Source organism: Cajanus cajan, chromosome 4, assembly GCF_000230855.2.
Source record: "Cajanus cajan strain Asha chromosome 4, NIPB_CcT2T_4, whole genome shotgun sequence".
NCBI lineage: Eukaryota > Viridiplantae > Streptophyta > Magnoliopsida > Fabales > Fabaceae > Cajanus > Cajanus cajan.
In genome coordinates this window covers 45,861,653-45,875,658 of record NC_138520.1, presented here as the reverse complement: position 1 = coordinate 45,875,658, position 14,006 = coordinate 45,861,653, and the positions used below count along the sequence as shown (strand labels likewise).

Genomic DNA, 14,006 nt, shown 5'->3' with positions numbered 1-14,006 from the left:
TATATATATATATATATATATATATATATATATATATATATATATATATATTAAATGTGACTTTTACTAAGTATTACACCGCTCAATAACTTTATATTAAATGTAAATTTGGTAAATCCAACTGTTAGATTGAAAGTTCATATCTCTCATAGATTATATATACAAAACTTTATATTAATCCAAGATGATTTGATACTTCATTTTTATAAAATAAAATTGATGTAATATATTTATTTCAAAATACACTAAAATATAAACACTTTGATTTCCTTCCAGTTGTTCAATTTTAACAAAATTTTATATACACTTATAAAGTGATATGAACTTTCAATTTAACGGTTGGATTTACAAAATTCACATTTAATATAAAGTTATTGAGCGTCATAATACTTTACACCGATATAATTATAACTCCATATATTATATATATATATATATATATATATATATATATATATATATATATATATATATATATATATACAGGGACGGATGCACGTTTGGAATAGTGGGGTACTTGCCCCCATTACTATTTGACATATACATAATTTTTTATCTAAAAAATAATATATTTTAAAACATAAAAATTATATTCTAATAAAATAAAATATAGATTCTGAAAAAAATATTTATTTATTTGATATCTGTCAAATTTTTGAAAGAAATTAATTCTCATGTGATAAAAAAATTTCTTAATCATGAATTAATTTTTAAAAAAGTTTAATTATAATATATATTGATATATATATATATATATATATATATATGTCTTAATATTCACATATATAATGTAATATATTAAATAATTTTTTGATAAAATAAAATTTGTCCATGCATGTTTATCTTTTGTGTTTTTTATTTATTGTATACGTTGATTGAAAAAATCAAAATAGTATAGTTGTATATATTAATTAAAAAAATCAAAATAAGAAAAATCTGAAGATTTATGTTCCATTTAGAATTGTTATTATAAGATATATTTTAAAATAAATTATCATCTAAAAATATATATTAGATATTAAAAACATATTTATATCATAAATAAATTAAACTGGATTTTTATAAAATTTAACATATTTATTTTTATATTTTTAATAGTGTTATAAAGATGGAATTTAAAATAAAATTTATAAAATTTAACATTGTAAATTATTCAATAATATGTGATCTAATAACTCAAAAATTAAGTTATAAAATGATAATTATATTTATTTATATACTCTAACACATCTTACATACAAGATAAATTCATAAGTTTGTTGAAAGATAAATTTATATTCTAGTCACGATTTTGAAGTTATATAAAGAAAAAAAAATCGTGTACCTCATGTTAAAGGAAGTATATATAAAATTGTTAATAAAATATAAGTTTATTAAGATAATATACATAATACTTAAAAAAAATTTAATTTTAATAAAAAAAAAATTGTCTTGTAGATTGCGACGGTTTATAGTAAACCGTCACAATGCTGAAAATTTTGCGACGGTTTATCACTAACTGTCGCAATCTTCAACAAATTTTGCGATGGTTTACGATAAACCGTCGCAATGTTGAATAATTTTGCGACGGTTTTGATAAACCGTCGCAATGTTCTACAAATTTTGCGACGGTTTACGATAAACCATCGCAATGTTGAACAATTTTGCGACGGTTTTGAAAAACTGTCGTGTGAAGGGTCGCAATATCAAAGCGACGACGGTTTCTAGATAACCGTCGCAATTTGTCCGTCGCAATTTATCATTTTCCATGTAGTGTATTTTTATTGAAGGATACTTCATAACTACTGTCACATAATTGACTTATGCTTAGCAAGTTATGTGTTAATCCTTTAACATATAAGACGTTATCAATGGTGATAGAGGAATTTATACCTATTTTACATATCCCCATGATTATTTGTTCTTTCTGCCCTCCGCCAAATGTGACTTGGCTTCCTTTCTTGGACCTGAGGTCTAGAAACATAGACCTTTGGCCCATCATGTGTCGCGAGCAGCCATTGTCTAGGTACCATGACTGGACACTTCTTTTTCTTGTTGAACAAATTTGCAATAGGTATTATTTCAGTCTTTGGTACCCAAATGGATTTGGGTCCATAAATGTTAGCATGTAAGGTTTTGGAATACCTCTTCTTGTGCATCTAACTGCACTTGGAAGTGAAATGCTCGTGCTTCCCATTCGTAGGATTGTCGCCACCCGCCGAAACGGACGTTGGCATTCGCGACGATGGTCGGACTCTTTTTAATATTTTGAAAAATGGTGGATTGTTAGAACGACTTATTCTCAAACTGAGACCTCATCGAACTAACAATTTTATTGAATGATTCACCAATCCATGTTAATCCCAAGCGGGACCCTCCATGGATTAGTGGTTTTCGCAAAAAGAAGGGTTCTTGGAGTCGCCACCAATGTTTTACTCAAAACATTGGAAAAAGGGATAAGGCAATTGATTTTCGCAAATCAACCTTGGCCATTTCAACCAGAGTTGGGTAAGAGAGTCGGTTACGTGCGGGGAAGGTGTTAGCACCCCACAACGCCCCTTTCGGGTTCCCTATAACGGATTATTTCATAAATAACAGTGTAAAATTACTAAATTACCCCTATTTATTATAAACGGCTATGAATAAGATATCTACATGATGAATAAATTAAACATGCGATGCAACAATCAGAAAGCAGTAAAAGGAAGGATTTTGAAGAAGAAACCTTTGAAGCGTGCTTTTATATATTCAAATGTTAGGAGGCTTTTTGGCGCTCCCTCCCACTACACACTCGCTCGCTCCTTCCCTAAAAATTAATCTTTACTATGGAAATCAAAAAGATTTCCCTTCGACTAGTTCGAATTCTCAAGCTAAATGCTCAGAACTCAAGAACTTCGTCGGATCGGCTCTCGGAGAGAATTCTAGGGCAGAACACTGCTCAAAAACCCCAGAATACTCAAGAAGAGAGTCCAAGAAGTGTGGAAAAGTGTAGAATGATGTCCAAATGACGTCCTATATATAGGAGTGAGGCGCAGTACGGCCTCTGACATCAATACGGCCCGTACTGAAGATTTGAACTACAGTACGGCCGTATTGAATTCAGTACGGCCGTACTGAAGTTTCAAAAACTTCAGTACGGCCGTGTTGGTTTCAGTACGGCCGTACTGAAGTTCAAAAACTTCAGTATGGCCGTATTGGTTTCAGTACGGCCGTATTGTAGTTCAAATTGTTCAGTACGGCCGTACTGAACTTCTAGGAGGCCGTATTGAGCTTCAATCCTCCCACATCCTTATTTTAAGCTACTCTAAGACCTCTAAACCTACAGATAATCATCCTAGGGTCTTCCAGGAGTCCTTCTGGCTGACTTTCCTTCGGTCTTCGAGAGTCTTCGAGTCTTATTTCAGACCCGGACAATTTTAGGGGTCTACAGCTGCCCCCCCTTTACTTAGTCAAATGGCTTTTTGGTGTACCGTTTGACAAGTAAAGGAGTTGACCCAATTGTCCGGGGAGTAGGCCATCCTTCTGACTTGTAGTGTCTTCCGGTGGAAAATTGTTGAGTAGCCTCTCCAGGTTGAGTATTAGTCGTCGCCTCTCCAGGCTCATGCGTACCTCCGTGTTTGTGACGACGGGGGTAGCGTGAGTACTGCCTCTCCAGGCTTAGCTTCGCTCGACACCCGAGCCGGAAGCTGCATACCTCCGTGTTTGTGACGACGGGGGTAGCGTGAGTACCGCCTCTCCAGGCTTAGCTTCGCTCGACACCCGAGCCGGAAGCTGCATACCTCCGTGTTTGTGACGACGGGGGTAGCGTGAGTTTGCCCTCTCCAGGGTCTGCGGTTTGCCCTCCCTAGGGTTGCGTACCTCCGTGCTTCTAGTCACTTTGGTAGCGTGAGTTTGCCCTCTCCAGGGTCTGCGGTTTGCCCTCCCCAGGGTTGCGTACCTCCGTGCTTCTGATCACTTTGGTAGCGTGAGTTTGCCCTCTCCAGGGTCTGCGGTTTGCCCTCCCCAGGGTTGCGTACCTCCGTGCTTCTGATCACTTTGGTAGCGTGAGTTTGCCCTCTCCAGGGTCTGCGGTTTGCCCTCCCCAGGGTTGCGTACCTCCGTGCTTCTAGTCACTTTGGTAGCGTGAGTTTGCCCTCTCCAGGGTCTGCGGTTTGCCCTCCCCAGGGTTGCGTACCTCCGTGCTTCTGATCACTTTGGTAGCGTGAGTTTGCCCTCTCCAGGGTCTGCGGTTTGCCCTCCCCAGGGTTGCATACCTCCGTGCTTTTGATCACTTTGGTAGCGTGAGTTTGCCCTCTCCAGGGTCTGCGGTTTTCCCTCCCCAGGGTTGCGTACCTCCGTGCTTCTGATCACTTTGGTAGCGTGAGTTTGCCCTCTCCAGGGTCTGCGGTTTGCCCTTCCCAGGGTCTGCCTCCGCGTTTCTGACGACGTTGGCAGTGTGAGTTTGCCCTCTCCAGGGATTTGTGATGATTTTGTCTCCACAGTCCACGATGCTGCTTCGACGATTGTTTTTGATTTTTGTGCCACTGAGGGCTGGATAACGCAGGGATCCGTCTAGGGGATGTGCAGTTACTCATAGGTTCTTGTGTCCCAACTTTCCATTGCGTAGTTGGTGCCCACTGGGGAATTTTCTGATTCCTTGGGGGTGCAGACACAAAGATGCTCTTTCTGATGTGAGCGGTGCCTTATGGTTGGCTGACGTCCTTTTGACGGTGGTGGAGTACCCCGGTTATCCTTATTCGGGTGACTCTTTTGATTTTTTTGGTTTTGTTGCCTCTGCGTAGGCTGTCATCCGCTGGGGAATTCTGTCGTTTTGATCTTGATTGGCCTCTTCTGTTAGGCGGATCATCTTGACGTTCAATGATTGGCTGAATGCCGAATTCCGCTTGGGGAATGATTATTGATTTTTTTTTATTTTCTCTTTTTGAAGGAGTGCCTCTGAGTAGGCGAATGATCTTGATGTTCAGTGTTCGGCTGAGTGCCGGATTCCGCTTGGGGAATGGTTATTGATCTTTTCAATTTTTCTCTTTTCGAAGGGGTGCCTCTGAGTAGGCGAATGGGGATTGAAGATCTTATGTATCCCAAAGTATTATTTAGAAAGCCTCTTCAGGCTTAGCTTCACTCGTCGCTCGAGTTGGAAAGCTATCTTCCACTGAGGAAGTCAAAGTCCTTTGACTCGGATATTCTGTTCAGATGATCATGCTTCCATTGGGGAATCTTGCTGATCTTGTTTTGATAGCTCTTACTGGGGATTTGATCCACGAGAGTGAGCTGAGAAGTCTCTGGGGAGTATTATTTCGACAAGCCTCTCCAGGCTCAGTTATTCTGTATGATGATGGAGTATTATTTCGGCAAGCCTCTCCAGGCTCAGTTATTCTGTATGATGTGGTTGATTTTCTGAATTTTTTGCCTTTTTTGTCGTTTTTTGGCTTTTTCTGTTGACTGCTGTCATACACAAGCAATTTTTCCTATTTTTCTATTTTATGCGGTTGCCTCATGATAAGGTCTTTGAATGTGCAACTAATGTGTGTGTGATGCACAAAATGCAAGTTTAATTATTTTGTTAATGTTTTTAGAAAAATGAATGGCTCTCCCTATCCTCCTTTTCTTGGAGGAATTTCTGTCGTCGACGTGAGGGAAGATTTTTGTGAGCCTTTTTCGCAGGAGATTACGGATTTTATAGGAACCCCTCCAACTTTCTTTATTGACCGATTATTAAAGGAATTTCATACAATTTTTAAGAAACACCAATTTAGAGGCATAATCACATGGTCAAGAGAGAAGAGAAATGAATAGATATTTTATTGATATTCACAAATGTTTTTACAGAAAGATATACAAAAGGAATTTCTGAAGAATGGCTGGCCAGGGTAGGCTATATACATCAGGCTTAACAATTATATCTGTAATTGTTGCTCTTACGTTCCCCTAATTGCTTCGGGTGAGATGCCTGAGCCAGGAGTGTAGATACTGCAAGACGCTTGCTTCTAGAAGATAATCACTTGAACCGCCTTTCGGTTTTCGATTCAAGTGATCGTTGCTTGCTTTGTTTTTGTGTCTTATTCTTTTGCCCCTAATATTTGCCTAGGACGTATCCTAGCGGGGATAAATTCGCCTTTGTTTTGCCTAGTACCCTTGTACTGGCGGGCTTTTTATGTTGCCCTAACTTTTGCCTAGGACGCCCTTTTCGAGTTTTCATCCTAGCGGGCCTATGCAAGCAACGTCTTCAAGCGTAGCACTTCTTTACCACGTCAGCGTTGACTGGGTATCGAAGTTCTTCTCCATCCATGTCTGTGAGGATCAATGCTCCTCCTGAGAAGGCTCGCTTCACCACGTATGGTCCTTCGTAATTAGGGGCCCACTTTCCGATTTTGTCCTTTTGGGCGGGTAGCAACTTCTTCATTACCAACTCTCCCTCATGGTAGACTCGAGGATGGACTTTCTTGTCAAAAGCCTTTTTGATCTTCCTCTGATAGGCTTGACCATGGCATATGGCGTTCAGCCGTTTCTCTTTGATAAGGTTCAACTGGTCGTATCGGCTTTGAACCCATTCTGCCTCGGAAAGTTTTGCTTCCATGATTACCCTTAGAGAAGGTATTTCGACCTCGACGGGTAGAACTGCGTACTGAAGTCCTATAACCATGAAGAGCGAAGGGTAACATCTCGTGCTAGTCTTTAAATGAGACAACCATCTTTTGCACTATTTTCTTGATGTTCTTATTGGTTGCCTCGACTGCCCCATTCATCTTCGGCCGATATGGGGAAGAGTTGTGGTGTTGGATCTTGAATTCTTGGCACAGTTCTTCCACCATTTTATTATTCAGATTAGATCCATTTTCAGTGATGATTTATTTCTCCATGCTTCCACCAGATTATTCTAAAATCGTTTGGGACAAGAGAGAAAAGAAAGGAAAGATATTTTTGTTCTGAAGTTTGTGTTTTAGAGGGGATTTATTTTTCAAAAATGGTTTTTGTAAGAATGGTTGGCCAAGGTAGGCTTATGTGTTTAGGCTTGTTTGATTAAACACTTATGAAGTTAAGAAAATCTTTGTTTATTGACGTTGTGATTTGACAACTTAGATAGCTTCCCTTGAACCTTTCTTGAATTCGGCTCGTGGTACCATCATGGATTTTTTTTTTTTTTTTTTCATTTTTGCAACCCTAACTTTTGCCTAGGTCACCCTTTTGTGGGATTCCTAGCGGGTCTTTTGCTCTTATTTTTGCGCAGCCCCTTTTTTGGGTTTCCTGCCGAGCTTCTTTTATTTTAAAGGATTTCTTTTTACCCATGATGGCACTTGTCGAGGCCAAGGGAAGGTGCTCCAAGTTGTCACACACACTTTCACATAAAAATGATGCGGGTTTATTATTATTAAGATGATTTTAACCTCATTCATGTTTATTCAAACAGGGTTAAAAATAATGTGGTTTAGAATTTTATTATAAGCAAGAAAAGAAGCAATGAGAAAGAATAAAGAATGATTTTATTATAATCATAGCGGAAACATGTGTCCTTATTTCATCACTGATATGGGTCCCAATGTTGACCTCTTTTATCTCTCGGCCCTGCCCCAAATTCACAGTCTCCAATTTCTCTTGACATGGTTGGAGTAGACGAGCTTCTTGATCTAGCAGTCTTTGCAGATCCGGAGAGATGGCCTCCTCATCACTGTCCAGCTCAACCCATTCATCCTCAACTTTCGGATCCCGGTCAGAGCGAACAATTACAGACATAATTGTTTTATTGGTTCTGTTTTGGTTTAGAATTATTAATATTAATAAGAGAAAGAGAGAAAAGAACAAAAGAGAGAATGATATGTGAAAAATGCCTCTTTATTGATATGTATTAAAACTGTACAAAAAACCCTTATTTACATGAAAAGGATCTCATGATCTCGGGTACTGATCATGAGTCCCTAGAAAAAGAAAAAAATGTGGAGGGGCCCTATCATGGCTTGCTCTTCTCTCTACTCCTGCTTCGGCAGAGGATTCTTGCTCACGTCGGGCGCTGTCGAATCAAAAGTGATCCACCCAGCATCGATAAGGTCTTGGACCTTATTTTTGAGAGCTCTACAGTTCTCCGTTGAATGCCCCGATGCCCCCGAATGGTATAGACATTTGTCTTGCGGTTTGTACCAATCGGGATGAGGTGGATCAATCTTCCTTGGTGGAATGTAAGCTAGAAGACGTGCTTCTACTAGCTTCGGCAGGAGGTCGCTATATGTGGTCGGAAGTTTATCAAACTTCTTCACAGGGTTGTATTGCGACTTTCCCGACTTCGAAGTGGAAGAAGATAAAGAAACATTTACGGCATTGACTCCTCCCTCCTTCTTCTTCCCGAAGGTCTTCTTAGCTTCAAATGATTGGGAAGGCCCAGCTAGCTTCCCACTTTTCAGCCCTTGTTCCACTTTTTCTCCAACGGTGATGATGTCCGAGAAGAGCGTTGTCGTGTTCCCTATCATCTTGTCATAATAGGGACCGGTCAACGAGTTTATGAATAGGGACACCGTCTCCTTATCCGACAGCGGGGGCTCTATTTGTGCTGCCAACTCCCTCCATCGTTGGGCGTACGCTTTAAAGGATTCATCATTTTTCTTACTCAAGGCCTGAAGATCGGACCTATCGGGTGTTAGGTCGATGTTATACTTGTAGCGCTTGAGAAATGCGTCGGCCAACTGCCTCCATGTACGCACCTGATTCCCATCCAGCTGCATATACCAGTTGAGTGCGGTGTCGGCCAAGCTCTCTTGGAAGCAATGAATTAAGAGCTTTTCATTAGTGGCATATGCAGCCATCTTTCGGCAATACATGGTGAGATGACTTTTGGGGCAAGTCGATCCCACGTACTTTGGGAAATCGGGCACTTTGAATTTGGGAGGGAATTGGATGTCCCTCACTAAACACATGTCGGCGGCATCTTTGATATCAAAATCATGCCCCTCCATAGCCCTCAGCCGGTCTTCTAGAGCGCGGAATTGATCTTTTGAAATCTCGGGCTCTCTAATCGTAATCCCCGCCCCAAGGGGTACAGCTCGCGGAGGGTCTTGTTCTTCCTCATGATCCTCCTCATGATGGGACTCATGGTCACTGTGGTGAGCCCCGTTCATGTTTTGGTGACGCATGAGTTCCATCATTTGCGCCATCTGCTCCTTGAGCTGTGAGAGCTCGGCTGTAAGCTTCTTATTTTGTTCCTCCAACGCGTCCATCTTCTTGATTTTCTGCGCGCGCGTGAGGACAGAGAGATGACCAGCCACTTTCTAAAATGAATGTTTAATCTAATTAGTTTATTTATGGAGTGAATACACACTTGACATGAGCTTGGTAACCCTCCATCTTTAAGGCGCTGCCTTTTTAAAACAAAGTTTTACCACCATCCTTGACTTATGACCTCTCCCCAACGGAGAAACTCAATAGTCGTGGGTCTCTTTCATTCATGTCAAGGAGTATTGGTGAACCTAAAATGAATGATTATGAGGATGCATGTTGTCTTATTGGTAATGATGCACATGCTCCTTACTTTTATTATATTTTCACACATGGTCTTTCCTCTCATGTCATGACATTTTTATGCATGGGGTTTATTCTTAGACCTTATTACGAGGTTTATTTTTAATGCACAAACAATATCACATAAACCTATACACAAACAATTCACTCATCCACGAACAGTCACGAGCGAATCACGAGGTAGGGGTATCCTGCAGAAAAGTGCATATTCAAGGTGGTTCTAACTGTTCTCACTGGTCTGAGGCCCCCAAGGTGCCCCCATTATAGGGACCCAATCCCTCTCGTCGTAAGTCGATGGAAAGTTCCAACGCACTGTTGGACTCGAGTTCATGGTTATCACCTTGAGTGATGCTTTTCGACAACGGTCTACGGGCACCTAGGCCCATTCGACAACCGGCCGTACTAACATCCACTCCCTATGGCTTACCACTCATGCCCCCGGGTATAGAGGGAACTGTTGTGTGCAAAGGTTCGTGTGCAGTTTGTATTTTAAACAATTGCGAGAATTTAAAAATACAACAGTTATTAAAGCCAAATAGATAAAGCATGTTATCATACAAGTAAGGGGTAATAAAGTAATTTTAAACTATTATTTTGAAAAGAATCCATCACTAAATGGGATTGACTCTCGAGGCTTCCCCAGCGGAGTCGCCATCTGTCGCCACCCGCCGAAACGGACGTTGGCATTCGCAACGATGGTCGGACTCTTTTTAATGTTTTGAAAAATGGTGGATTGTTAGAACGACTTATTCTCAAACTGAGACCTCATCGAACTAACAATTTTATTGAATGATTCACCAATCCATGTTAATCCCAAGCGGGACCCTCCATGGATTAGTGGTTTTCGCAAAAAGAAGGGTTCTTGGAGTCGCCACCAATGTTTTACTCAAAACATTGGAAAAAGGGATAAGGCAATTGATTTTCGCAAATCAACCTTGGCCATTACAACCAGAGTTGGGTAAGGGAGTCGGTTACGTGCGGGGAAGGTGTTAGCACCCCACAACGCCCCTTTCGGGTTCCCTATAACGGATTATTTCATAAATAACAGTGTAAAATTACTAAATTACCCCTATTTATTATAAACGGCTATGAATAAGATATCTACATGATGAATAAATTAAACATGCGATGCAACAATCAGAAAGCAGTAAAAGGAAGGATTTTGAAGAAGAAACCTTTGAAGCGTGCTTTTATATATTCAAATGTTAGGAGGCTTTTTGGCGCTCCCTCCCACTACACACTCGCTCGCTCCTTCCCTAAAAATTAATCTTTACTATGGAAATCAAAAAGATTTCCCTTCGACTAGTTCGAATTCTCAAGCTAAATGCTCAGAACTCAAGAACTTCGTCGGATCGACTCTCGGAGAGAATTCTAGGGCAGAACACTGCTCAAAAACCCCAGAATACTCAAGAAGAGAGTCCAAGAAGTGTGGAAAAGTGTAGAATGATGTCCAAATGACGTCCTATATATAGGAGTGAGGCGCAGTACGGCCTCTGACATCAATACGGCCCGTACTGAAGATTTGAACTACAGTACGGCCGTATTGAATTCAGTACGGCCGTATTGGTTTCAGTACGGCCGTACTGAAGTTCAAAAACTTCAGTATGGCCGTATTGGTTTCAGTACGGCCGTATTGTAGTTCAAATTGTTCAGTACGGCCGTACTGAACTTCTAGGAGGCCGTATTGAGCTTCAATCCTCCCACATCCTTATTTTAAGCTACTCTAAGACCTCTAAACCTACAGATAATCATCCTAGGGTCTTCCAGGAGTCCTTCTGGCTGACTTTCCTTCGGTCTTCGAGAGTCTTCGAGTCTTATTTCCGACCCGGACAATTTTAGGGGTCTACAAGGATATGTAGATGTACTTGATTTGTTTTCTGATTCAGAATCAACATATCCTAATCCAGACTTATCATTTCTACTCCTAGAGTATTTTAAAAGATGTTCAAGATTCTTAGTTCCTAGGGTGAACGTCGATAAATCTGATTTTAATGATTCATTTTCTTTGTTTAATAGTTTTGCTTCTTCAAGACCTTTTTCTGATTCTTTCAATAACTTTGTATTTTCATTTTTAAGTAAAAGATTTTTTTCAAGTAATTCAAAAATTCTTTTCTTCTGTTCTCTATATGCTGTAGAGATCTTTGCAGAATCAATTAGAAGTTGATTATATGTATGTTGAAGATCTTTGAAATCAGATTCACTAATCTCTTCATCATCAAATTCTGACGATGAGTCTGTGTCTGCCATGATACATATGTTCGTTTGTTCATCATCTTTGGATGATGTCGTGTCTAGGTCTTCCCAGGTGGCCATCATGGCCTTCTTCTTCTTATAGAGAGTTGACTTCTTCTTTTCTTTCTCCTTTTCTTTTTCTAGTTCTGGACATTCTATTTTGTAATGTCCTGGTTTCTTGCATTTATAGCATAGTGGTTGTGCTTTGTCTCTTAGAGTTCTGTTGTATTTTCTCCAGCATGAACCTCTCTTTTTCTTCATCATAGAGTATATTTTTCTAGAAAAGAGGGATAACTCATCGTTTGAGTCACACGTCTCTTTGTTGCAGCTCTCATCGGACGTTTCTTCTGCCTTTAAGACTTTTGAGGATGATGATGTAGGTTTCGTCTTTTGCACACTTAGTGCAATGGACTTTTGTTTTCTTCCTGCTTCATCTTGTTGTAGCTCTATCTCATGGACTTTGAGTAGTCCTATGAGTTCTTCCAGTGAGAGCTTTTCGAGATTCTTTGATGCTCTGAGGGTCGTAACTTGGGGTCTCCACTTCCTGGGTAGACTACGAAGCAATTTGTCAATATGATCAAAATTATCATAAGTCCTACCTAGAAAAGAGAGTTCATTAATAATAGTTTGAAATCTTCCAAACATAGTTTGGATAGACTCGTTCTCTTCCATCTCGAAGAGTTCATACTTACAGACCAACAAGCTTAGCTTGTTGCATTTTACCTATAGGGATCCCTCATAGGTTATGGTTAGGGTATCCCACATTTGTTTGGCACTTTTGAAGTTGTGCACCTTGGTGTATTCTTCCTCAATCAGAGCACACATGTGGGCATTTCGGGCTTTGGAGTTCAACACGAATCTTTGTTTTTGTCCCTCGTTCCAGCGTGCCTTGGGTATCTCCCTACCAGCCCCGTCCAACAGAATGTAATCTCCCTGTTCTACAACCTCTCACATGTCTATATGACATGCATCAAAGAACGCAATCATTCTTTCTTTCTAGTAGTCGTAGTTGGTGCCTCTGAAGAGAGGTGGGCGGTTCACCGCCTGTCCTTCATTTTTCATTGATCATACCCCTGTAGTGTTAGATGCTCAACCCTAGGGGTCAAGCTCTGATACCAATTGAAGTTTAGTAGAAAACACACAAAAGGGGGGGTTGAATGTGTGTGAATGAAGGATTTTAAAAACATTTTCGCAAAGGGACTTCTTTCCGTCTGAAAATAATATTTCAAGCACTTAGAGACTGTGCAAGATTGGTTAAGAGAAACTCTGCGTCTAAAGATCTATCGTCTACTCGAAAATAGTTTCTTAAGTCAAACAAATATAATTTCTTCTAAATATCATTTGGAAAATAAGTAGTAGACGAATTTTTTCAGTGTGATATATAAATATAAATAAAATTGCGTTTGTAAAACAAATAAACGATGCACAGAATTTTATATTGGTTCACTTATCTTGAGCTACGTCCAGTCTCCTTCAACTGAAGGGTTCCACTAATCACAATGAATTACAAGTATTCTTAACCACTTCTGGTTCGTCAACTTCACTCGTCGACGCTAGTATTCTTAAACCACTTCTGGTTCTCCGAGTATTCTCAACCACTTCTGGTTTGTCAACTTCACTTGTAGACGCTAGTATTCTTAAACCACTTCTGGTTCTCCGAGTATTCTCAACCACTCCTGGTTCGTCAACTTCACTTGTCGACACTAGTATTCTTAAACCACTTCTGGTTCTCCAAGAATTCTTTCACTAGCCTCTTCAGGCTTTACAAACAATGGATGTTTTGAGTGTGTGTGCGTCTCTCACAAAGAGGATAGTATCGTTTCTACACTCGCTAAGGTTTTCAACCATAGTTTTACAAGGATATGTGTTTTAGACTGTGTATAAAACTCTCGTAGAGAGGATGGGGTAGTTTCTACATTCACTAAGATAAATTATCTTAGTTTTACACTGATATTCAAATCCGAACAAGAAGAGATGTAGTTTTGGTTTGACGCTTTCTTTTGCTTATTATTTGTTGCTTCTATTCTCTACTTCTTCTCTTCTCTACTTCTTCTCTTCTCAAGTCTTGATATTTTTAACCTTGTGATAAATCTGCCCGTTCTTTGAATTTGAATGTGTCCGTTGAGGCGGAGCTTCCCGTTGATGCAGATAGTCATTCGTTCATGGCTATACAGATCTTCTTCATTTAATGCGTTTGATTTTGCATTAAATGCTTGCCTATTGAATCTTTGTTACGTGAAGTCCTTTGCGTAATTTGTTCCCTTTTATTTCTGACTTCAATCATGATCTAGGTT

The 14,006-nt window shown here is 39.8% G+C and overlaps 1 protein-coding gene across 1 annotated transcript in view; it reads right to left on the bottom strand.

Annotated features, from left to right (window-relative positions):
• Positions 1-12,384, bottom strand: part of LOC145957318 (uncharacterized) — a 63,149-nt gene extending 50,765 nt beyond the window's left edge. Inside the window, exon 1 of the mRNA XM_083073552.1 lies at positions 11,346-12,384. Coding sequence (XP_082929678.1) covers positions 11,346-12,384 — 1,039 coding nt within the window. The remainder of the gene's footprint in view (positions 1-11,345) is intronic.
• Positions 12,385-14,006: the final 1,622 nt, after the last annotated feature.